Here is a 26,950-nt window from a genome sequence, read left to right as displayed (position 1 = left end):
TTAAAAAAAAAAAAAAAAAATATTCCGCAGGTCCAACGTGCACCATCGAATCCTACGTAGTCCAGCGAATCTGTCGAAGTCCAGCGAATCCTACATAAAAAGCCTGTAGATCTATCTATCTATCTATAGATCTATCTATCTATCTATCTATCAAAATTGAGAAAGGATATTACATCCGAAACATTGCCATGCCGTTCAGGCATTAAAGTCCAATTTTTTAATATTTTTTGTGCTGTTTTCCTTTTTTACTTCTATTATTAAAAACCATTGGACCATTGGTTTGGAAAGCTTTGCATATTATTTGCGGTAATGTTGGATGCTGTTCCTATTTTTTCATTATATCTATCTATATGTAGATATATCTATCAATAAATAGATCTGTAGATAGGTAGATAGATAGATAGATAGATAGATAGATAGATAGATAGATAGATAATACCAAGCCCATTGTTTAGTAATAAACATAATAAAGTGGTGCATAAAGTGTTAAACAAAAACACACAAAATCTGCGTTATTAAATGCAGTATCTGTTTAGTTTAAAAAAAAATGTAAAAAAAATTGTGTTGGCTCCCGTGCAATTTTCTGCGCCAGAGAGGGAAAGCCGACGGCTAGATGCAGATGTTTATAGCCTGGGAAGAGGTTAATATCCATGGATCTTCCCAGGCTATGAGTATCAGCCCACAGCTGTATATTTAGCTTTTACTGGCTATTAAAATAGGGGACCCCCTCTAAAAAATGATGTGGGCTCCCCATATAATTTATAGCCAGAAAGGCTATGCAGACAGCTGTGGACTGATATTCATAGCCTAGAGAGGGGCCATGGATATTGCCCCCCCCGGCTACAAATACCAGCTCCCAGCCACCCCAAAAATGGTGCATCTGTAAGATGCGTCAATTCTGGCATTTAGCCTCTCTCATCCCACTGCCCTGTAGCGGTGGCATATGGGGTAATAAGGGGTTAATGTCACCTTTGACTGTAAAGTGACGTTAAGCCCGGTTAGTAATGGAGAGGCAACAATAAGATACCTTTCCATCACTAATCCTGTAGTAGTGAAAGAGTTAAATAAAAACAGCCAGAAAAAAAAGTATTTTAATATTCTTAATTTCACCATACTTACAACCGTGCCTAAATCCCCAAAGCCATCGAACACCTGCATAAAATAAAAAATAATAAACCAACAGTATACTCCCTGGTATGCAGTCCATTTAATAATGAGTGTCCCACAATGATCTCCCCTATAGAGCAGTCACATCAGGAGATGTGACAGCTCCATAGGCATCCAGTGACACACTGACAGGAGAAAATGGGTCCTGCAGTGTTATCACTGAGGGTTCAATTGCCTCTCACTTTATGGCACTGCTGCATGAGAATTTTCCCATGCAGCAGTGCCGCTAGTGCCAGTATGAACTATACTGTACTCACAGCGGTGGAGGGATACAGATCGGAAGGATACCTTCTGTCATTTTATCGCCGGAGCCCCTGGAGAGCGGTCGCATCTGCCAATGTGACAGCTCTCCACGTGAAATTATAATGGGACACTCGTTATTACATGGATTACATTGGATCAGGGAGTATATTGTTGGTTTATTATTTTTATTTTTTTTTACACGTTATCGATGGCTTTGGGGATTAGCTGTGTGGTGAGTATGTACTGTATGTTATATGTTGTATGTACTGTATGTGAATATGTGTGTACATGTTTGTTATACACTTTAACACAGTAGCAGGATGATGGGACTACTACTGTCCCATCATCCGGCTACCTGTCACAGTAGCAAGCATAGCTGGAAAGAACTAGTAGTCCCATCAGACGATGCCTGCCTACACACAGACCCTCACGCACACACATACAGCCACACACACATCTCCGGACACCCACGCACACACATACAGATACACACAGCCCTGCACGCACACACATACAGCCCCACACACCAATGCACACACACACAGATACAAACAGCCCCGCACATCGCCCGCACAGCCCTGCAGACACACACAAACACACTCATACAGACACGCAAATCTCCACTCACACACAGTTTCCACCAACACACACACAGTATCTGCCCACACTCCACCCACACACTCTTCCCCCTCCTGATCTGCAGCATTTCTCACAGGCACATCCGCAGCAAATCTGCAGATCTTTTTTAAACCTGCGGTTTTGCTGCGGATTGGCCTGACACAATGGAAGTCAATGGGTGCAGAAAGGCTACAGAACCGCAAAAAGAATTGACATGCTGCGGTAAAAAAAAAGCTGCGATTCCGTACGTTTTTTTCCGCAGCATGTGCACAACAAATGTCAATTTCACATTGACTAAGATTGCTTGTGCACTACACTGCAGATTTGATGCAATTCGATATGTCCAAAAACGCTGTGAAACGCATCAAAATCCACAATGTGTGCACATAGCATTATAACTCCGAGGTCAGTAGATTTCAAGAAATCACATCCACTTTACTTAGAAATTAAGACCATGTTAACATGTAGCATACATTTTGTGGGTTTATATGCCGCAATTTTTGCACAGAAATTCTGCTGTGTTTTACTGTCCAAGCAAAGTGGATGTGATTTCATGTAAACTGTGCCCTGTGTGTCTATAAAGATGCCGCTGAAGTCTGCAGTTTTGGTGTTTGTTTGTTTTTAGCTAGAAACGTCTTTGTGAAGCCTAAAAAACGAATGTAAAAAACTTTATAAAAACACTTAAAAAGTGGCTTCACATCTTCACCCAAAAAGCATAAAAAAGGGAAAAAACACTCAAAAAATTAAGCAAAAATGCAATAATCAGAAAACATTGTTCTTGCATAGGTTGGTGTGGAAAACCAAATACACTGTATTCGTGCAACATGTGAACATGGCTTTACAGACACAAAAAAAATATTGCATAGCGAAGCTTACATAATAATGAGAAAGTTCTAGCTGCTTTGACTATGAATAAATGAGCACAAAATAAATCTATAGGTCCCAACTAGAGATGAGCATGATGCACAGATCCCGTCAAACCAACCCTGGGTGATCAAAAGTTGCACTAGGAACGTTGGAAGGTAAGAGAGTCACAAGACTCCTGTCCAGTTGCCAAGAACCACTAACCTGGATGCTGGATCTGCTCATCTCTGGTCCAAAATGTCCTGGATACAGGAGGACAGTCCCAGATTTGAATCTACACCACCACCCCTCTGACATGTCCTCCTGCCAGGGTAATAAGAAATGATAAATGGGTGTGTCTTGGGTTGTGGCTAAAGGCGTTGGCATGGTGCACGAAGCACCTCATAATTTTCCTTCTGTCCTTCAAAAGTTTAGAGGTATGGGGTCCTGTTCTAGCCACCTGAAAATTGTTGTCATATAGTAGAATCATGTTTCATGTTATGATGAACATGGAATTCGTACTTCTGTGTAAAAATAAAAATGAAGGTGGTTCTTGTACTTTTACTTGATCTTGTGCTAGTAAATATAATTATCTGTTTCCAGATATCAATGAATGCGTCGATAATACATCCGAATGTCAGCAAGAGTGTAATCATTTTCTGGGAGGATACAACTGCAGCTGTTATGCTGGCTATGACGTCGATGAGAAGAACCACTCTATGTGTGTCGGTATGTTCTGTACTCCATTCTCTCAATTTAACATTGTTTATGCTCATTTAGTGGAAATATAGGATCTTATTAATCGCATGCAAGCAAGATAACTCAAAATGTTCAGGATGCATAACTAACAGAATATTAGAAAATATTATTCTGTCTGCTTTTCTTCAGACATCGATGAGTGTAATAATGGTGACAACATGTGTGCTAACAATACTGACTGTACAAATCTTCCTGGAAATTATAGCTGTGGATGTAAATCTGGATATGATGGAGATCCGTATATACTCTGCACTGGTAGGGCTTACTGAACTTCAAAAAAGTTTTAAACCACGTGCATCACTATCATCTATCTATCTATCTATTTATCTATAGCTGTCCGTTTATATATTTGTATTATTTGTATGATAATCTGCTAAATGAATATTTATGCCACCAATAGATATCGATGAATGCGCCAATGACAATTCCTTCTGTCCCAATCAATCAATCTGTGTTAATACTGATGGATCCTATGTCTGTGAATGTCTGCCAGGATACGGGGGAGAAGACTGTTCGGGTAAGGTCTATAGTTATTAACAAAGAAAGTTACAATTTCATTGGATTTCCTCACTAGGACTTTATCAGAAGTTTAGCCAATTCATCTGTCTTTACATTGTGATTTATTGCTTGATATTCAACAGGAAAATGACATTGTTTGCCATTTATGACAACTTTTCCAACCAAGATAATAAATAACTTTTGGTTCTCTAATATAATCTGTATCCAAGCCAACATTAATGGGTTTCCCCTTTTGGCCAAGTTCAGTTTGTTAGTAGGATACAATGATATAAGGTTGATAAGTGAGTGCACTGCAATTGGGATTCCCCCTTTGAGCAGAAGTATTATATAAAGGAACATGGCAGAATCTGTTCAGTTTCCCTTTCAAAGGAGCTATCACCAAAAAAAATCTAGTTTTACTAGAAATGTTTATATAATTACTAGATTGTGGCCCGATTCTAACGCATCGGGTATTCTAGAAAATGCATGTCCCCGTAGTATATGGACAATGATGATTCCAGAATTCCCGGCAGACTGTGCCCGTCGCTGATTGGTCGAGGCAACCTTTATGACATCATCGTCGCCATGGCAACCATTATGACATCTACGTCGATACTGTGCCCGTCGCTGAATCAGAAACGTGGGATTTCTACGTCCTTTATAACATCATCGTCGCTGTGCCCGTTGCTGATTGGTCGAGGCCTGGCGACCTCGACCAATCAGACGTGGGATGTCTACGTCCTTTATGACATCATCGTCGCTGTGCCCGTCGCTGATTGGTCGAGGCATCTATATATAGATGTGTGTGTTTACTTGGATACTGACTGCTTTGTAAGTCATATCTAAAAACCTTTGTTTTTTGTACCTTTTTTTCAATGGAAGCGCACTGTCATCTTGTGATTAGAATCGGCTTCTCAATAATTCTGCACTACACAATCTTCTAATGCACCTGTGAAAGCAGGGAAACTGAACGCGAGCTGCTCACGGATCTATACTACAGAAGACTTATCATTGATTGTTTGCAGCGTTACAACCCATCATTGTCATACTGGTCTGTGCTCTAATCAGAGTTAAAATTTTCTCATCGGAGCAGCGACCAGTAGAAGGGCCCATACTCATTTGAGAGAAAAATGGATGAGTGCAATCCGATAAAAAAATCGGATTGCACTCCGACCAGTGTTATTCAATGGATGACATCTCATCTGCAAATTTTTTCTCAGCTGAAATCAGACTGAGAAAGAAATCGCAGCATGCTGGGATTTGCTGCATATCTCGGACGAGACTCGTCAATGCAAGTCAATGGGTGCGAGAAAAAAAAATCGCACAGCTCTCGGACCATCCGTACACCGTCCATTTTTTATAGATACCTTACCATTCTGTGGCGTAGAACACTGTAAATGGTCCTATTAATGATTGTAGAAAAATAGCTGCAAAGAAAAAAAACTCATTGCATACACGTGTCATATGGATGTCAAACAGATGCTATGTGAGAAAAATCGCATTGTACTCGCATGACACTCATCCGTTTTTTTGGTCCTAATATCGGAACTTTTTTTCTCACATACGGGTATAAGCCCTAAGGCTCAGAACACACTATAGCCTAATACGGACGAGTGCTAAGCGATAAAAAAATCACATGACACTCGGACCAATGTTATTCCATGGGGCAGCTCCCATCATCTGTTTTTTTTCTCGTCCGTATTATACTTGCGAGTGAAATCACAGCATGCTGCGATTGTCCGCGTATCTCGGCTGAGAAATGCCAATGCAAGTCTATGGGGGCGATAAAAAATCGCACAGCACACGGACCATGCGTGTGACTTGCGAGAAATTCTCAGGCATTGGGCAGGTGACAGGACATTGGCTCAGCCATTATTTGCTCATTTTGCAAGTGTGTGAGAAAATCTCACCATACGGATGAGATACGAATGACACACGGATACTTTTTTGAGAAAAAGACATCCTGGCATTGCGCACGGATGACATATGGATCACCATACGGAGAACATTTGTGTGATTCTCAGCAGACAAAATTGGACAGATTTTTTATACATTGTGTGTGACTCTAGCCTAATAGTGATGCTGTTGACAGGCAGGGACAACTGTAATATGCTTATCATTATTGGATTGGCAGTGATCGGTCTTCTCAGAAAGTGCAGCGATATCCCTGGAATCAGCCCACATAATAACAGTTCCTGGTCTCTCTAATCACTAAGCAGTAAGATCTCTCAAGTTATCTAAGGATCTCACTGTTTAGTGAGGAGTAGTGTTGAGCGATACCGTCCGATACTTGAAAGTATCGGTATCGGATAGTATCGGCCGATACCCGAAAAATATCGGATATCGCCGATACCGATATCCGATACCAATACAAGTCAATGGGACATCAAGTATCGGAAGGTATCCTCATGGATCCCAGGGTCTGAAGGAGAGGAAACTCTCCTTCAGGCCCTGGGATCCATATTAAAGTGTAAAATAAAGAATTAAAATAAAAAATATTGTTATATTCACCTCTCCGGCGGCCCCTGGACATCAGCGGGAGGATCCGGCGTCCGGCACGGCTTCTTTCTTCAAAATGCGCGCCTTCAGGACCTGTGGAATGACGTCCCGGCTTCTGATTGGTCGCGTGCCGCCCATGTGACCGCCACGCGACCAATCAGAAGCCGCGACGTCATTCCTCAGGTCCTAGAAGGCGCTCATTCTAGGACTTTAGCTGAGGAATGACGTCGCGGCTTCTGATTGGTCGCGTGGCGGTCACATGGGCGGCACGCGACCAATCAGAAGCCGGGACGTCATTCCACAGGTCCTGAAGGCGCGCATTTTGAAGAAAGAAGCCGTGCCGGACGCCGGATCCTCCCGCTGATGTCCAGGGGCCGCCGGAGAGGTGAATATAACAATATTTTTTATTTTAATTCTTTATTTTACACTTCCGATACCGATACCCGATATCACAAAAATATCGGATCTCGGTATCGGAATTCCGATACCGCAAGTATCGGCCGATACCCGATACTTGCGGTATCGGAATGCTCAACACTAGTGAGGAGAGATCAGGAAGTGCTATCATACATGCGGCTCCCTGGGACATCGCTGCATATTCTGAGGAGACTGATCTCTTCTGCTCCATCAATCAGCGATAAGTGTTATGGACCTGGTGGTTAGGAGCACCCGGAATGACCTGATGGTTAAACTATCACAGGACAAGCTCTGGGAAGTGGGAGCTCTGCTGACCGCAACCCCTAATCCTATCACACACAGACTAGAAATAGCCGTGGAGCGTACCTAACTCTGCCTAGACGCCTCTTCACAGCCTAAGAGCTAACTAGCCCTAGAGATAGAAAATAAAGCCTACCTTGCCTCAGAGAAATTCCCCAAAGGAAAAGGCAGCCCCCCACATATATTGACTGTGAGTTAAGATGAAAGTCACAAACACAGAAATGAAACAGGTTTCAGCAAAGGAGGCCAGACTTACTAAACAGACTGAGGATAGGAAAGGTATCTTTGCGGTCAGCACAAAAACTACAAAAAGACCACGCAGAGTGTGCAAAAAGACACTCTGCATTCCAGAGCTTCCAGCTAGCAAGGGAAAATCATGATAGCAAGCTGGACAAGAAAACAATGAACAAATAATTAACTAGCAGGGACTTAGCTTCTGCTGGAGTAGACAGGTCACCAGAAAGATCCAAGAATGAACTGAACCAGTACAAGAACATTGACAGCTGGCATGGAGTAACGATCTGAGTGGAGTTAAATAGAGCAGCCAGCCAAAGAATAAACTAAGTCACCTGTGGAAGGAACCTAAGAACCAGCAGCTCCACTCAGAGCCACCAGAGGGAGTCCATGGACAGAACTCGCCGAAGTACCATTCATGACCACAGGAGGGAGTTTGATAACAGAATTCACAACAGATAAGTATATTATTACAGCTGTCCCTGTCTGTCAGCAGCTTCTCTGTCTATCATTATCACACTGGTCTGTGCTCTGATCAAAACATTTTCACTCTGACCAGAGCACAGATCAGTGTGGCAATGATAGATAGTGAAGCTGTAATATGCAGGTGCTGGGATGCAGTATCACATATGCTACAGAGCAGGGGTTAACTATTTTTAATTAGTCTACAGTAGAGAACTCCATGCAGGGAGACAGCAGGGTAAAAGGGTTCAAAACTAAACTGAATAAAGTTGTTAAACTATCTCTGATTAACAGTTCACTTATCGTGGCTTGGCAGCCTGTCACTCACTGGACGTCCCGTGGGTAGCAAGATACTGGCGGCGGTTGGTGTGGTGCCTGCTGACGTCCTCATCCAGCACCCGGTCCTACTTCTGGCAACAGCGGGCGGTCTCCGGTTTTACCCGCTGAGCCCCTAGTCCATATATCTGTGGAGCAAAAGAAAAGAGCTCTCCGCAGGGTTCCTCTTGCCACGTGCCTCTTTGAGCAGCCGCCAGCACATGAATGGCTGCTCTACATGGCTTCACTTGGCGTGAATACATTGTTCTCCATTTTTCTAATTTGTCCAACCAAGATAATTAATGTTTGTTTTCTAAAATAATCCGTAGCTTAACCAATATTAAGGTGGCTTCCCATTTTGTCTAATCTCTGTTTGTTAAAACAGTGTTTTGATAATAATTTGATAAGTGAGTGTGTAACGGCAGCATGGGTTCAAGGGTATTGTGAAACGGGTCCCTCAGTGTGAACAGGTTTACAAAGTATTTTTAGATTACCTCCATTCTGGCCACAGGTGGGTAGATGGCATAGGGACCTTGACAATATGCGATGAATCAGGGAGACCAGAGTGCGATGTAAAAAGTATTAACATTTTTGCTGGAATTCTTTAACTACTTCACGACATCCATTATATAAAGCGGGAAGTTCATGCAAACCACGTTATATGTACAGTGAGACGATCACGTCTGCTCACTTGTAGAGCCAATGCAATTATCAGTGGGTGTCAGGGATAAATTATAGCTGAAACCCTGCAGTAACACCCACAATCCGCGCTAAGGCCGATTGCTGGCGTTTAACCCCTCTGATACCTTTGTCAATATTGACAGCACTATCGATAGTTGTGCAGACTGAGGTAGCTCCCTATCTGCTCTGATCGGTACAATAGAATTGTGATCAAGTCATGCTTATGGTGTCCATGGTAACCCAGGGTTGAAAGATGGCTGTGGGATCACACAGGAACATTGATCTGTAAGCTCCTGCTGAGAGAAGGAGCTGACACGCCTCCTGCCTGTGTGAGCCAATGATCTAATTCCCTGCAATCAAAAAACATTGAAGAGCATTAAATCAGCTATCAGGGCAGGGAAAGTTTATGTCCCATGGACGGACTTAGGCTACTTTCACACTAGCGTCGGAATCTCCCCGTCGCAATGCGTCGGGCAGAGATTCCGACGCTAGCGTTTAATGCACTGCACAACGGAGGCAGCGGATGCATTTCTCCGGCGCATCCGCTGCCCCATTGTGAGGTGCGGGGAGGTGGGGGCGGTGTTCCGGCCACACATGCGCTGTCGGAAAAAGCGGTCCGTCAGGAGCAAAAAATGTTACATGTAGCGTTTTTTGCTCCCGACGGTCCGCCAAAGCACGACGCATCGTCGACGCAATCCGTCGCAATGCGTCATCAATACAATACATCAATACAAGTCTATGGGGAAAAAACGCATCCTGCAAGCACTTTTGCAGGATGCATTTTTTCTGCAAAACGACGCATTGTGACGGATTGCAGTTAACGCTAGTGTGAAAGTAGCCTAAGTAAAAAAAAAAGTTTTAAAGAATTGTAAAAAGATTAAAAAAGGAAAGACAGAAAAGAAAGAACAAAAAATAAAGATAATATTATACTAATAAATACATACAGCGATGTAAAGACAAAAATAAACAAAAAAGAACATATATTTGGTATCACTACATCCAGAATAACCCGATCTATAAACTATTACACTAGTTAGCCTCTTCAGTGAACACCGTGAAAAAAATAAAAGTAGCAAAAACTATGGTTTCCAACGTCATCTTGTCCTGCAAAAAAATAAGCCGTCATAGCGCTCAATCAATGAAAAAGTAAAACGCTATAACTCTCAGAATATAGTGATGCAAAAACAATCCTTACTTTTTATTAAATTATCATTGTGTAAAGGCGGCAAACCACAAAAATGTGTGTGTCTCTGTGTTCGTAGATTTACCACACGTCGAATGGCATAAAATATGAATAAAAAAAAAAATTCTTGAATTACTGATTTTGTTCATTATGCCTCCCAGAATCTGAATAGAAAGTGATCCAAAATTTTTATGTGTCTGAAAATTGTACCAAAAGCACTTAAAAAAATTATAGCTCTCAAAATATGGCAAAGCAAAAAAAAAAATTTTGTTTTTAAAAACAATTAAAATTTTTTTTTTAGCATGTGATAGTAACCAAACATAAAAAGCTATATAAAACTAGTACTGCTGTAATCACAGAATAAAGCTGTCTAATCACTTACACCGCATGAGCACTGGCATAAAAAAATACAATAAATTCTTCACCTGCTGTTGATTTGTTTATTCTTCCTCTCAAAGAGTTCAGTAAGGCTCGTTTCACATGTATCCTGCACACTACGCTGAGCACTTACACCAAGGTTTCCTAGTAAGTCTCTGAAATATGTGATTCAATCAGAACCTCGATGAAAGATTCCCTATAGTGAAGCAGATGGGAAATCTTTGGACATTGTCTGGCCTATGATCTGGAGGTGTCCTTCTTTATAAGCATGTAATAATATAGAGCACGGCACTCTTGGCTTCTAGGAGGTGCGCAAGTTGGGTTTCCAACCCATCAAATCAATGCAATAAATACTTGGCACTCAGGAGATCTTTTTGTATGATAGAAAGTGAACAATTCGTTTATTGGGTGCATCCACAATTTAAACGTTTTCGGTCTACTTAACAGACCTTCATCAGAAACAGATACTGGAATACTGGAAGCCACGAAGAGTGAATGTGGGCCCACAGGGGTGCCAACAATAGGCACAGTCCGGGAGAGCAGGGCGCCTTGGAGAAACTGGAGCTGCAGGAGCAGGGCGCTAGTAGAAGGGCGAGTGACTCGCAATGGCAGAAGCGCTGAGGACTCCACAGGGACAGGCACCGGACAGCTGAAGACGCTTCTGCCATTGCGAGTCACTCGCCCTTCTACTAGCGCCCTGCTCCTGCAGCTCCAGTTTCTCCAAGGCGCCCTGCTCTCCCGGACTGTGCCTATTGTTGGCACCCCTGTGGGCCCACATTCACTCTTCGTGGCTTCCAGTATTCCAGTATCTGTTTCTGATGAAGGTCTGTTAAGTAGACCGAAAACGTTTAAATTGTGGATGCACCCAATAAACGAATTGTTCACTTTCTATCATACAAAAAGATCTCCTGAGTGCCAAGTATTTATTGCATTGACTTCTTTATAAGCATCCACAAAAGTATGGTTTGTGCACCTCTGAAAAGCATACCACTGAACAGAGGCCTGGTGGAGTCTAGAGTAACTCCACTGCCTAGTGAATGGATCCTTCAGGGGTTACATTTAAATAATCTCACTCGGAAAGTTAAATGGAAACCCTGATGTAAGTGCTCAGCGTAGAGCACAGGATCAATGTGATCAAAAATGTTATATAAAATGTTCCCAATAAAAGTTTCAACTCAATACACAAAAAAAGGAAGTCTCATAGTAACATAGTAACAGTTAGCAAGGTCGAAAACAGACATCTGTTCATCCAGTTCAGCCTATATTTCATTAGAATAAATCCCCAGATTTACGTCCTTCTAAAGAATTTAATAATTGTAAGATACAATATTGTTGCGCTCCAGGAAGACATCCAGGCCTCTCTCGGACCCCTAGACTGAGGTCGCCATCGCCACCTCCTCAGGCAAGGAATTCCAGATTCTCACCGCCCTAACAGTAAAGAATCTACTTCTATGTTGGTGGAAAAACCTTCTCTCCTCCAGACGCAGAGAATGCCCCCTTGTGACCGTCACTTTCTTTGGTATAAACAGATCCTCTGAGAGATATTTGTATTGTTCCCTCATATACTTATACATGGTTATTAGATCACCCCTCAGTTGTCTTTTTTCTAGACTAAATATTCCTAATTTTGCTAATCTCTCTGGGTTTTGTAGTTCTCCCATCCCCTTTATTAATTTTGTTGCCCTCCATTGTACTCGCTCTAGTTCCATTATATCCTTCCTGAGCATCAGTGCCATAACTGTACACAGTACTCCATGTGCGGTCTCACCAGGGATTTCTCCACTCAGGTCTGTCATCTATTGGAAACATAAGGGGCCCCCACATTGCTGGTAACACAGCAATTCCCCCCCCCCTCAATTTACATGGTACATACTCTATCGCCAAAAAAAATCTAGCTGGCAACAATGTATTGGCACCACAATGTATTGGGCACTACAATGTCTAAACACTACAACAGCAGATTTTCAATTTTTACTTGGCAAAATCCATTGCTGCTTGTTTATGCAAAAGACTCATTGAGTCAAAATCATCACTAACTGTACTACCTGTAGATAAATTCCCAGAAGAGTGTATTTTCCAAAATGGGGTCCCTTGAGGGGTAATTATGCTGTTCTGGCACTTAAGGGCTCGTATATGGAGTCAGCAAACTATTCTAGGAAAATTCTATGCTCCAAGAGTCGAATAGCGCTCCTTCCCTCCTGAGTCTCACCATGTGGCTAAACAATACGGTACAGACACATATGCGCTACTGCCACTTTCAGAAGATATTGTTTGACACATTTTTGTGCCATATTTACACATTTTCAAGTGTGAAAATGTAAAATCTTGTGCTAAAACAAAGTTTTTTTGGTAAAAATGTAATAGTTTTTTCTTCACCGCCCAATGGTATAAAGTTCAATGAGACAGCTGTGGTGTCAATTGTTGTGAATTCTGCTCCTGGGCTCCCTCCGGTGGTTGTAAGTGGCACTTTTGTGAGTTCTGCTCTTGGGCTCCCTCTTGTGGTTTCAAGTGGTATGGCTGCTCCTTGGAGTTAGCTATTTCAGCTGCCTCCACTTATCATCTCCTCTCTCGCCTATTTAAGCCTGGCTTTTCCTTCAGCTAGTGCCACTTGTAAATGGTTCCTGGTTGGATTCACATCTCTTTGGAGTTCCCTGTTATCCTGACCAGTTCTGCAAAGCTAAGTTTTTGCTTACTTTTTCTGTCCATAGTTTGTGGTCCTATCCATTCTGTGCTTTCTTTGTTTGTCCAGCATTATCAGTTTGAAGTATTTTCTGTCTTGCTGGAAGCTCTGGGAAGCAGAGTTACCCTCCACACCTTTAGTCAGGTGTGGAGATTTTTTGTAAACTCTGCGTGGATTTTTGTAGTGTTTCATACTGACCGCACAGTATTCCATCCTGTCCTATCTATCAAGCTAGACTGGCCTCCTGTGCTCATCCTGGTTTCATTCTGTGTATGTCTTTTTCCTCTCCACTCACAGTCATTATTTGTGGGGGGCTAATCTATCCTTTGGGGATTTTCTCTGAGGCAAGATAGTTTTCCTGCTACTGTCTTCAGGGGTAGTTAGCTCTTAGGCTGTGACGAGATGCCTAGGGAGAGTTAGGAGCATTCCACGGCTGCTTCTAGTGTTGTGTTGAGCTTAGGGTCTGCGGTCAGTACAGTTACCACTTCCCTCAGAGCTCGTTCCATGTTGCTCTTAGACCACCGCATCATAACAGTACAAGTGGCCAAAAATGAATTAATTGCATCTCAAAAGAAGGAAAAGAAAGTTCTGAACCATTTTTTTTTCTGTGTTCTAGTTTGTCTTTTTTTTTTCCTCTTGATATCTGGGTGGTTCAGGATATATGCTTTGGCATGGATGGTCAAGGTTTGTTTTCTTGTGTGGATCAACTTGCTGCAAGAGTACAGAGCATCCAGGACTATGTTGTCCAGACTCCGGCTTTAGAGCCTAGAATTCCTACTCCTGATTTGTTTTTTTGGGGACAGATCCAAGTTTTTGAACTTTAAAAGTAACTGCAGATTGTTTTTTGCTTTGAAACCCTGTTCTTCTGGTGATCCCATTCAACAGGTAAAAATCATCATATCCTTGCTGCGGGGTGATCCTCAAGACTGGGCTTTCTCTCTTGAAGCAGGGGATCCGGCATTATTGAATGTTGATGCATTTTTTCAAGCGCTCGGATTATTGTACGACGACCCTAATTCTGTGGATCATGCAGAAAAGACCCTGTTAGCCCTGTGTCAAGGTCAGGAAGAGGCAGAGTTATACTGCCAGAAATTTAGAAAATGGTCTGTGCTCACTCAATGGAATGAAGAGGCTCTGGCTGCTATTTTCAGAAAGGGTCTTTCTGAAGCCCTCAAAGATGGTGGGCTTTCCTACGCCTGTCGGTTTGAGCGAATCTATGTCTCTAGCCATTCAGATCGATCGGCGTCTGCGCGAGCGCAAAGCTGTGCACCATATGGCAGTATCCTCTGAGCAAAGTCCTGAACCTATGCAATGTGATAGGATTTTGACTAGAAAAGAATGGCAGGAATTCAGACGTCAGAATAGGCTGTGTTTCTACTGTGGTGATTCTACTCATATTATCTCTGATTGCCCTAAGCGTACTAAGAGAGTCGCTAGGTCTGTTACCATTAGTACCATACAGCCTAAATTTCTCTTATCTGTAACCCTGATTTGCTCATTGTCGTCCTTTTCTGTCATGGCATTTGTGGATTCAGGCGCTGCCCTGAACTTAATGGACTTAGAGTTCGCCAGGCGCTGTGGTTTTTCCTTACAGCCTTTGTAAAGCCCTATTCCTTTGAGGGGTATTGATGCTACACCCCTGGCCAAGAATAAACCTCAGTACTGGACACAGATGACTATGTACATGGCTCCAGCACATCAGGAAGATTGCCGTTTTCTGGTGTTGCATAACCTGCATGATGTTGTTGTACTAGGTTTCCCATGGTTACAGGAACATAATCCAGTGCTGGATTGGAAAACTATGTCAGTGACTAGTTGGGGTTGTCAAGGGGTACATAGTGACGTTCCTTTGATGTCAATTTCCTCTTCCCCCTCTCCTGAGGTTCCTGAGTTTTTGTCAGATTTCCTGGATGTATTTGATGAGCCCAAGTCTAGTTCCCTTCCTCCGCACAGGGACTATGATTGTGCTATTGACTTGATTCCTGGTTGCAAGTTCCCTAAGGGCCGACTTTTCAATCTGTCTGTGCCGGAGCATGCTGCCATGCGGAGTTATGTTAAGGAGACTTTGGAGAAGGGGCATATTCGGCCCTCTTCGTCACCTTTGGGAGCGGGTTTCTTTTTTGTTGCTAAGAAGGATGGCTCCTTGAGACCCTGTATTGATTATCGTCTTCTTAATAAAATCACGGTCAAATTCCAATACCCCTTGCCCTTGCTTACGTATTTGTTTGCTCAGATTAAGGGGGCTAGGTGGTTTACTAAGATTGACCTCCGAGGGGCATATAATCTTGTTCGTATTAAACAGGGTGACGAATGGAAAACTGCATTTAATACGCCCGAAGGCCATTTTGAATATCTTGTGATGCCATTTGGGCTTTCTAATGCTCCATCTGTGTTCCAGTCTTTCATGCATGATATTTTCCGCAATTATCTTGATAAATTCATGGTCGTATATTTGGATGATATTTTGATTTTTTCCGATGATTGGGAGTCTCATGTGAAGCAGGTCAGGATGGTGTTCCAGATCCTTCGTGATAATGCTTTATTTGTGAAGGGGTCCAAGTGCCTATTCGGAGTTCAGAAGGTCTCTTTTTTGGGTTTTATTTTTTCTCCCTCGTCTATGGAAATGGATCCTGTTAAGGTCCAAGCTATTCATGACTGGATCAAACTCACATCTGTGAAGGGCCTTCAAAGATTTTTGGGCTTTGCTAATTTCTATCGCCGTTTCATTGCTAATTTTTCCAGTATGGTTAAGCCCCTTACTGATTTGACGAAGAAAGGCGCTGATGTAACGAATTGGTCCTCAGAGGCTGTTGAGGCCTTTCAGGAGCTTAAACGCCGATTTACTTCTGCCCCTGTGTTGCGTCAGCCGGATGTTTCTCTTCCTTTTCAGGTTGAGGTTGACGCTTCTGAGATTGGGGCAGGGGCTGTTTTGTCTCAGAGGGAATCTGATGGTTCTTTGATGAAACCGTGTGCTTTTTTTTCCAGAAAGTTTTTGCCTGCGGAACGCAATTATGATATCGGCAATCGGGAGTTGTTGGCTATGAAGTGGGCGTTTGAGGAGTGGCGACATTGGCTTGAGGGTGCTAAACACCGCGTTGTGGTCCTGACCGATCATAAGAATCTGATTTACCTCGAGTCGGCCAAGCGGCTGAATCCTAGACAGGCTCGATGGTCCCTGTTTTTCTCCCGTTTTGATTTTGTGGTCTCGTATCTTCCGAGATCTAAGAATGTTAAGGCTGATGCCCTCTCTAGGAGTTTTTCACCTGTTTCTCCTGGAGTCCTTGAGCTGGTTGGCATTCTTAAGGACGGGGTGATTCTTTCTGCTATCTCCCCTGATTTGCGGCGGGTGCTTCAGGAATTTCAGGCTGATAGGCCTGACCGCTTTCCAGTGGGGAAGCTGTTCGTTCCTGATAGATGGACAAGTAAGGTTATTTCTGAGGTTCATTGTTCTGTGTTGGCTGGTCATCCTGGGATTTTTGGTACCAGAGATTTGGTTGCTAGGTCCTTTTGGTGGCCTTCCTTGTCGCGCAATGTGCGTGCTTTTGTGCAGTCCTGTGGGACTTGCGCCCGGGCCAAGCCTTGCTGTTCCCGCGCTAGTGGGTTGCTTTTGCCTTTGCTGGTCCCTGAGAGGCCCTGGACGCATATTTCCATGGATTTTATTTCGGATCTTCCTGTTTCCCAGAAGATGTCTGTTATCTGGGTTGTTTGTGACCGGTTGTCTAAAATGTTCCATCTGGTACCTTTGCCTAAGTTGCCTTCCTCCTTGGATCTGGTTCCATTATTTTTTCAGCATGTGGTTCGTTTGCATGGCATTCCGGAGAATATTGTCTCTGACAGAGGTTCTCAGTTTGTCTCTTCATTTTGCGCTAGGATGCCTTTTGCCTTTTGTGCTAGGATGGGCATTGATTTGTCTTTTTCTTCGGCGTTTCATCCTCAGACTAATGGCCAAACTGAGCGAACTAATCAGACCTTGGAGACCTATTTGAGATGCTTTGTGTCTGCTGATCAGGATGACTGGGTGGCTTTCTTGCCGTTGGCCGAGTTTGCCCTTAATAATCGGGCTAGTTCGGCTACTTTGGTTTCACCTTTCTTTTGTAATTTTGGTTTTCATCCTCGTTTTTCTTCTGGGCAGTTGAGCCTTCTGATTGTCCTGGTGTTGATTCTGTGGTGGACAGGCTGCAGCAGATTTGGACTCATGTGGTGGACAATTTGACGTTGTCTCAGGAAAGGGCTCAACGTTTTGCTAACCGCCGTCGGTGTGTTGGTCCCCGGCTTCGTGTGGGGGATTTGGTTTGGTTGTCTTCTCGTCATGTTCCTATAAAGGTTTCCTCCCCTAAGTTTAAGCCTCAGTTTATTGGTCCTTATAAAATTTCTGAAATTATTAATCCGGTGTCTTTTTGTTTGGCTCTTCCAGCCTCTTTTGCCATTCATAATGTTTTCCATAGATCTTTGTTACGGAGATATGTGGTGCCCGTTGTTCCCTCGGTTGACCATCCTGCCCCGGTGTTGGTTGAGGGGGAGTTGGAATATGAGGTTGAGAAGATTTTGGATTCTTGTTTTTCGAGGCGGAGGCTTCAGTATCTTGTCAAGTGGAAGGGGTATGGCCAGGAGGATAATTCTTGGGTTGTTGCCTCCGATGTCCATGCCGCCGATTTGGTTCGTGCTTTTCATTTGGCTCGTCCTAATCGGCCTGGGGGCTCTGGTGAGGGTTCGGTGACCCCTCCTCAAGGGGGGGGTACTGTTGTGAATTCTGCTCCTGGGCTCCCTCCGGTGGTTGTAAGTGGCACTTTTGTGAGTTCTGCTCTTGGGCTCCCTCTTGTGGTTTCAAATGGTATGGCTGCTCCTTGGAGTTAGCTGTTTCAGCTGCCTCCACTTATCATCTCCTCTCTCGCCTATTTAAGCCTGGCTGTTCCTTCAGCTAGTGCCACTTGTAAATGGTTCCTATTTGGATTCACATCTCTTTGGAGTTCCCTGTTATCCTGACCAGTTCTGCAAAGGTAAGTTTTTGCTTACTTTTTCTGTCCATAGTTTGTGGTCTTATCCATTCTGTGCTTTCTTTGTTTGTCCAGCATTATCAGTTTGAAGTATTTTCTGTCTTGCTGGAAGCTCTGGGAAGCAGAGTTACCCTCCACACCTTTAGTCAGGTGTGGAGATTTTTTGTAAACTCTGCGTGGATTTTTGTAGTGTTTTATACTGACCGCACAGTATTCCATCCTGTCCTATCTATCAAGCTAGACTGGCCTCCTGTGCTCATCCTGGTTTCATTCTGTGTATGTCTTTTTCCTCTCCATTCACAGTCATTATTTGTGGGGGGCTAATCTATCATTTGGGGATTTTCTCTGAGGCAAGATAGTTTTCCTGCTACTGTCTTCAGGGGTAGTTAGCTCTTAGGCTGTGACGAGATGCCTAGGGAGAGTTAGGAGCATTCCACGGCTGCTTCTAGTGTTGTGCTGAGCTTAGGGTCTGTGGTCAGTACAGTTACCACTTCCCTCAGAGCTCGTTCCATGTTGCTCCTAGACCACCGCATCATAACAGTCATTGTGTTTACTGCATCCTTAGATTAATTAATTGAGGGGTGGTAGTTTGTAAAATGAGGCACTGATGGGGGTTCTGCCTTTCTGGCACCTCAGGGGCTCTGCCAAAATAAAATGTCACCCGCAAACCTTAACAGCAAAATCTGCACTATTATTTGGCACTCCTTCCCTTCTGAGCTTCATACTATGCTTCAAAAGTACTTTTTTGACCACATATGGCGTATTCATGTACACTGGATTTGTGTAACAAATTGTATCGCTGTGTAGAACTCGTTTTCACCTTTCAGTCATTTTGAAAATTTAAAACTTGGAACCAGACTTGAAAAGCAAAATTTTAGTGGAAAAAAATGGTAATTTATCATTTGCTCAGCCCAACATTATACAATTCTGTGAATCGCCTGAGGGCTAAAAATGCTTGCAAAACCTCTAGATAAATTTCTTAAGGGGTATAGTTTCCATAATGGGGTCATTTGTGGGGTTTTTCCACTGTATAGGCACATCTGTGGCTCTGCAAACATGACATGACATCCACTATTTATTCCAGACAATTTTATGCTCCAAAAGTCAAATGTTGCTTCCAAGCCCTGCTGTGCATCCAAGCAGCAGTTTTCCACCACATATAGGGTATCAGTGTACTCATAAGCATTCTAGCAACAAATTGTGTGGTACATTTTTTTTCTTGTTACCCTTGTGAAAATGAAAAATTTGGGGCTAAAAGAACATTTTTTTAGGAAAAATTTAAATATTTTCCTTGCACATTGCTATAATTCATGTGAAGCACCAAAAGGGTTAGTAAACTTCTTGAATGTTGAGCACTTTGAGGGGTGCAGTTTTTAAAATGGTGTCACATTTGGGTATTCTCTGTTACATACAACAAAGAGCAATACTGTTTCAAAGTCAGCATAGGAGTATATTCTGTAACTATACTGTATTAACAAACTGCCATAGGCAAGTTAAGATCCCCTAATTAAAGACCCAAATTAAAATATAACGTTTAATTATTATTATTAATATGGAATGATATTGCAACATTATGAAAAACACATACTTCCATAGATAAGAAAAATCTAAATTGGCCAGGTATATCCTTATATTATGGATATGTATAATGCAAAAGTACTTTAAGGTGCTATTTAAACCCTTTACCCACCAAGGCTGTTTGCACCTTCATGACCAGGCTAAATTTTACAATTCTTACCACTATCACTTTATGATGTGATAACACTTGAACGCTTCAATGGACCCCACTGATTCTGAGAAATATTGTACTTTATGAAATATTATACTTTATGATAGTAGACATTTCTTCAATAGGACTTGCGTTAATTTGTGAAAAAAATGGAAATTTGGCAAAAATTTAGGAAATGCAGCAATGTGATTTTCGGGATTATGATTTTGATATTCTATCTCACAATGTTAAAATTGACATACCCTTAAAATTATAGACTGTTCATGTTTTTGTCAGTAGGCAAACGTACAAAATCAGCAAGGGATCAAATACGTATTTCCCCCACTGTATAAGAGATCACAGTACAGTTATAGATGGTGACTTACTAGCCGATACAGTTGAACTTGAGATGACGGGTGGGGGGCCCACTGCTGGCAGCAGGTCCCCCTCCTCCTCAGGGGTCCCATACCGACCAGGTGGCAGTGAAAGGTGATCGATTCTCCCAGCTCTGCCACAGAACGTAACTGAATGGGTGCTCTTTGCACTCCAATACAGTTACAGTAGTGAAGTTTCGGGTGGGCCCCCTCAGAGCACAAGGCCCTGGGCGACCATCCCCTATGCCCCCCCAACTACATTAGTAAAAGGAAACTAGTTCCTAAGCCTGCTTAACTCTTCCTACCGCAGTGTGGAAATATAGTTAACTCTGTAAAGATCAGGCAACTGACTCCCCTACTGATCAGTTGTTAGAAGCCCGGCAGTGACCTGATGTAAACAGTGAGTAGAGCTGACTGCACAGATATGTTTATTTTGTAGCTTCAACTGCCGAGGTCTGCAGATCATTTCCTATCCTCTTAAGTAGCAGCAGATCTGCTGTACCTTAAAGCAGCCTCTACAAACTAAAGGGAGCTTTGCAGTTCAGCCATGTTCATTGTTTGCATCCATCCTCAATCAGAGATATTAAAGGTACCGTCACACTAAGCGACGCTGCAGCGATACCGACAACGATCCGGATCGCTGCAGCGTCGCTGTTTGGTCGCTGGAGAGCTGTCACACAGACAGCTCTCCAGTGACCAACGATCCCGAGGTCCCCGGTAACCAGGGTAAACATCGGGTTACTAAGCGCAGGGCCGCGCTTAGTAACCCAATGTTTACCCTGGTTACCATCCTAAAAAGTAAAAAAACAAACGCTACATACTTACCTACCGCTGTCTGTCCTCGGCGCTGTGCTTCTCTGGTCTGGCTGTGAGCGCCGGGCAGCCGGAAAGCAGAGCGGTGACGTCACCGCTCTACTTTCCGGCCGCTGTGCTCACAGCCAGACCAGAGAAGCAGAGCGCCGAGGACAGACAGCGGTAGGTAAGTATGTAGCGGTTGTTTTTTTTACTTTAATGATGGTAACCAGGGTAAACATCGGGTTACTAAGCGCGGCCCTGCGCTTAGTTACCCGATCTTTACCCTGGTTACCAGCGAAGACATCGCTGAATCGGTGTCACACACGCCGATTCAGCGATGTCTACGGGGAGTCCAGCGACCAAATAAAGTTCTGGACTTTCTTCCCCGACCAGCGACAGCACAGCAGGGGCCTGATCGCTGCTGCCTGTCACACTGGACGATATCGCTAGCGAGGACGCTGCAACGTCACAGATCACTAGCGATATCGTCTAGTGTGACGGTACCTTAACAGTTGATCAGTAGTGGTGTCAGTTGTCTGATCAGCATGACATGCCCGGGTAACACATGTAACATTTCTTACGTTCTCTTCACATATTGAATATCATATTTATCGCGCTCATAATAAAAACATACTTGGACATTTTTACATGGTGTAGTGTAACAAGATGACACAGGGTTGTAGTCATGGGCGAGTTCACTAAGCAACAGTCAGGGAGCACCCCAGCACCTTGTATATGAAAAGATAAATAAAGTCCCTTGTGCTGCATGTGCAGCTTGCTCCACAGCACACTCACAGGCTCTGTCAGATTCCCCTCAGCTGCTGCCATGCCGGCTCCGCATTTGTGAGCTCTGCAAATCATTTCAGAGACGAGGTCTTTTTCCAACAGCTTAACTTTACTAGACAGCAGTGTATTCATCTCTCAGACAGCACAGTTCAAACACAGAGACATCTTCTTATCTGCATTCTTCACATCAGCAGCACAATTCACACAGGGCAACATTTCCTGTACTTTCCCTTCCTCTGCCATATGGGCAGACTCTAGTATCTCTGTCATTTCTCTCTCTTTACACTCGACATTCACAGCCGTACCTTTAGCCAGACTATCCTGTTTGCACTTTCTTTTCCTCTGCCATCCAGGCAGCATCTTTGGATAGTTCGTGTCCCATCTATACCTTCAGCATCACCAGCTCCCTGTCAGCACCTTGTCCGGTTCCAATAGGGAAAGGTGCCTGGAACACTATCTCAGCTGCTCCCGCCCTGGTCTTAGTCCCCAGATCCTTCTTGGGGATGCTCCTGTTGAGTTGGTGCCCGACTGCACTATTCTTCAGCCGGGGGCCACTTACTGTTATCAGCAGACTTATCCCCCACAGCCTGTAACTGCCTCACTGTATACGTTCTACCTCTTGGGCAGACTGCCCGGGTGTCTGATGGAACCAGGAAGTGTCTGTCCTGTATCTCCCTGCTCTGTGCTGCTCTGCTCTGTGCCCCGCTCATCTACATAACTCCTTGCTGCCTGTGCCTAAAATAATACTCTTATCTATCCTATTCTCTATCTCTAATGTGCCCCCTCTATTCTAATCCCCTATGGTCCTATACTGTCCCTAAGCTTACACACAGTATATAACTAAATGCATCACATTACAATACATGACACACATTAATGAACATTAGGGAACCGCACAATACATTAGCATTAGTGAACATGAATAACTGTCAGGGTGCTGCACATGACACATGTGCTCAGTGTTTAGAAGAGAGAAGGTACATGAGGGTCCCAGCCACCTCCTTACAGTAGTACAGTTATTATACTATTATATCATGTTCCAAATATCTATCAAACTGGGACAACATCTTATACACTTTATAAAGGTGGTTGCCACCACTGAAACCTTGCACAGTTGTTATGACATTTTGCTTATCAGATTTTTCTACTCAACACTACAGATATAGATGAATGCCTGGATAGTGTCACGGCGTGCCCAGACAATTCAAATTGTACCAACACACCTGGTTCATACAAATGTGAATGTCACCAAGGATATGGTGGAGAAGACTGCACAGACATTGATGAGTGTACAACAATGAATGACTGCAGTCTCTGGGCGGACTGTAGCAACACTGAAGGCTCCTACATCTGTACATGCAGGGACGGGTACTCTGGTAATGGGATGGAATGTACCGGTGAGTATATATGTTCCTTACCTCCAAAAATGCAAGGCTTACAGCTGGACACTCTGTACAAACCTTCCTTTTTTTATATTATCTTACTAATGAATAATTCTCTGTATCTATCAACAAATGCATTTTGTCCATATCGTTTTGCAGATATTGATGAGTGTTCTGAAAATGTCCTTATTTGTGGGGTAAATGCATCCTGTACGAACACGAATGGTAGCTATGAATGCTCTTGTAACACTGGATTTATCCATGATAATGGAACTTGCGAGGGTAAGTACATGACTGATGTAATATTTTCCATCACATTGCAAAACCGTTCCCTATCAGCGATAAAATTTGCCATGGAGAAAAAAAAGAAAATATCCAGCTAGGCTACAGGCAGTGGAGTAAAATCCATGATTTATTGAACAAGCTAAAATGATGGTGGTTCCTCTAGTGGCAATAAACCAAAGCGTTTTGGCTTAACAAGCCTTCCTCCTGGTTACACAGCGTATGTTGGAACAGTCTATATACATAAGAGTATAAGACTATAAGAGTCAAACACCGGTCACATGCTACTTGTTGCCAATAATATCGGCACAACCAAACTGGCACACCTGAGAGCACGTGAACACTAAACAAAGGACAAATGACTACAAAATGAAACATACCATAACAAGAAAGCTTACATATATTGTAAAATCATGTCTTGTCTCACATTAAGGCCCAATGAGGTTCTGGTATTTAACATAAAGATCTGGAAGGTTTCTCTGTTTAATATTTCTCTTCTGAAATTACCTCACCTAAACAGTTTTTGGACCTTTTCTGATCCTTTAAATGCGAGCATAGACAGATTACCTTTATGCACCCATTCAAAATGATGAGATATCACAGATATGTTGACAGCAGTAGTACTTATCGCATCCGACACCGCGCTTACAAAAGCCAGCAGCGCTCTGGACGGGGCGGGTGTCCGCTGCATCCCAAGCGCTGCCATTCTGGACCTTGGAAACATAGCCCTATAGATGACTCTCCATTACTAACCCATGGGCTTGATGTCACCGGACAGTACAAAGGTGACATCAACCCCACAAATATGAACCCCACTGTCCACCGCTACAGGGCAAGTGGAAAGAGTCTGGCAAAGTGCCAGAATTGGTGCATCTTATAGATATGCCTTTTCTGGGCAGCGGCGGGCTGCTATTATAAGGCTGTGGGGCCCAATATTCATGGCCCCTTTACCAGCCTGAGAATACCAGCCCCCCATAATTAAAAAAAGTAGCATGGGGGAACACAGTGTTTTCCGTGCTGTCATGCACATGACAGAGCGACAAACACCCAGTGTTTGGGAGGGTAAACCCGAACAATAACACAGACTTCCTGGTAAAGTCCATGCTCGGTGTCCTTGCCTGAACAGTAGGTGTTGGTTTCTTTAGGAGTTAATTCATCATTTCTACATTTTCTGAATGCAGATCACAAATGAATATTTAAGTCAGTGATAATTTGTCATTCTTTCCGGAGATAACTAACTATACATATCTTCTCTTCTTAGATATTGTAGAATGTGATGATGAAGAGTACTGCACGGGAGCGGGACAATTGTGTATAAATGAAATTGGTAGCTTTAAATGTATCTGTCAGCCAGGGTACACAGAAGACAATGACAACTGTGTCGGTAAGAAATGGATTGCTTTTGCAGGATCCAAAGACAATGGGGCATTTTATTAATGGTGCCTAATTCTAAGACAGTGCAAATGAAGACAATTGATGGTCATTTAACGTGTTTAGACGGTTGTGATGTGCACATGTCTTATGTACACAGGATCATGAACAGCCTAGAAGAATGATTTTTAAGCAAGATTAAAGATCATTTCACCCAATGAATGAGTTTTTTTCTCTTTCCTTTGAGTGATCAGCAGCGTGTTTACGCTGCACAATTATCCTTAAGCATTCCCCGATAATCATGCAATGTAAAGGCACCCTTACAGTAGACAGACTTACAGTGCACCAGATGTATCATACTGTGTAAATCTAGAAATGGGAAACAGCGCACAATAGGGTGATACCTTATTGAGGGAGAGTACGAGAGTTCCAGTTTATTAGCTGGTTTAATAGCAGTGTAGGCCTCTTAATTGCATTCCAATGGCCAATAAAGACTGGCATACAAAACGCTGAATAGAATTGTGCTGTACATTTGTCATAGAGTGCAGTCAGGTGGGTAGTATAAATTAGACGTTAGAAATGCAGTGCTCGGACTGGCCGGAGACTCTCCAAACCCTATTGTGACAGCTTCTATGCAGCTGTTACGCTCAAGTCGGGAGAGCTGTTTGACAGTCCGAGCAAGGCATTCTGAACTTGCTCCATTTATATGGCTGACTGACTGCACCCATAAAGAAAGTCATATACTCATCTGTTATCACTTTAAAGTCTTGAGTATATTAGGATTTTATCATTAACAGTCTATAAATAGTGATATAAAAGTATTTTAATTAAAGCAATATCTACATTTAATTCATTTTAGATATTAATGAGTGTTCTAGTCCTGGATTGAATAATTGCTCACAAAATGCCATATGCTCTAACGTGGCCGGATCTTTTTATTGCCATTGCTTGGCATACTACACGGGAGATGGTATTAACTGTACAGGTAAAATACATAGTTTAATTTTCATGTGAATTTTTATGTAAATTTATTTTATGATAATGTTAAACTTCTCATTTAATATCAGTTTATATTTTAGATAAAAAAAATGTAACTAATTCTAAACTAGAAAGGAAAAAGTTTTGAAGAAATGATTTATTTTTGCTATGGGAATATACTGAAATAATTATTTACACTATATACAGTGGGGCAAAAAAGTATTTAGTCAGTCAGCAATAGTGCAAGTTCCACCACTTAAAAAGATGAGAGGCATCTGTAATTTACATCATAGGTAGACCTCAACTATGGGAGACAAACTGAGAAAAAAAAATCCAGAAAATCACATTGTCTGTTTTTTTTATCATTTTATTTGCATATTATGGTGGAAAATAAGTATTTGGTCAGAAACAAACAATCAAGATTTCTGGCTCTCACAGACCTGTAACTTCTTCTTTAAGAGTCTCCTCTTTCCTCCACTCATTACCTGTAGTAATGGCACCTGTTTAAACTTGTTATCAGTATAAAAAGTCACCTGTGCACACCCTCAAACAGTCTGACTCCAAACTCCACTATGGTGAAGACGAAAGAGCTGTCAAAGGACGCCAGAAACAAAATTGTAGCCCTGCACCAGGCTGGGAAGACTGAATCTGCAATAGCCAACCAGCTTGGAGTGAAGAAATCAACAGTGGGAGCAATAATTAGAAAATGGAAGACATACAAGACCACTGATAATCTCCCTCGATCTGGGGCTCCACGCAAAATCCCACCCCGTGGGGTCAGAATGATCACAAGAATGGTGAGCAAAAATCCCAGAACCACGCGGGGGGACCTAGTGAATGAACTGCAGAGAGCTGGGACCAATGTAACAAGGCCTACCATAAGTAACACACTACGCCACCATGGACTCAGATCCTGCAGTGCCAGACGTGTCCCACTGCTTAAGCCAGTACATGTCCGGGCCCGTCTGAAGTTTGCTAGAGAGCATTTAGATGATCCAGAGGA

General features: G+C 42.9%; 1 protein-coding gene across 1 annotated transcript in view; it reads left to right on the top strand.

Annotated features, from left to right (window-relative positions):
* Positions 1–26,950, top strand: part of LOC138638067 (mucin-4-like) — a 497,598-nt gene that overhangs the window by 116,584 nt on the left and 354,064 nt on the right. Inside the window, exons 26-32 of the mRNA XM_069727050.1 lie at positions 3,475–3,600; positions 3,760–3,885; positions 4,031–4,147; positions 23,095–23,331; positions 23,476–23,598; positions 24,860–24,982; positions 25,829–25,954. Of these exons, the coding sequence (XP_069583151.1) occupies positions 3,475–3,600; positions 3,760–3,885; positions 4,031–4,147; positions 23,095–23,331; positions 23,476–23,598; positions 24,860–24,982; positions 25,829–25,954 (978 nt within the window). The remainder of the gene's footprint in view (positions 1–3,474; positions 3,601–3,759; positions 3,886–4,030; positions 4,148–23,094; positions 23,332–23,475; positions 23,599–24,859; positions 24,983–25,828; positions 25,955–26,950) is intronic.

This window comes from Ranitomeya imitator, chromosome 5, assembly GCF_032444005.1.
Source record: "Ranitomeya imitator isolate aRanImi1 chromosome 5, aRanImi1.pri, whole genome shotgun sequence".
NCBI lineage: Eukaryota > Metazoa > Chordata > Amphibia > Anura > Dendrobatidae > Ranitomeya > Ranitomeya imitator.
Note: the sequence above shows the minus strand (reverse complement) of the source record. Positions and strands in the feature narration are given on the sequence as shown.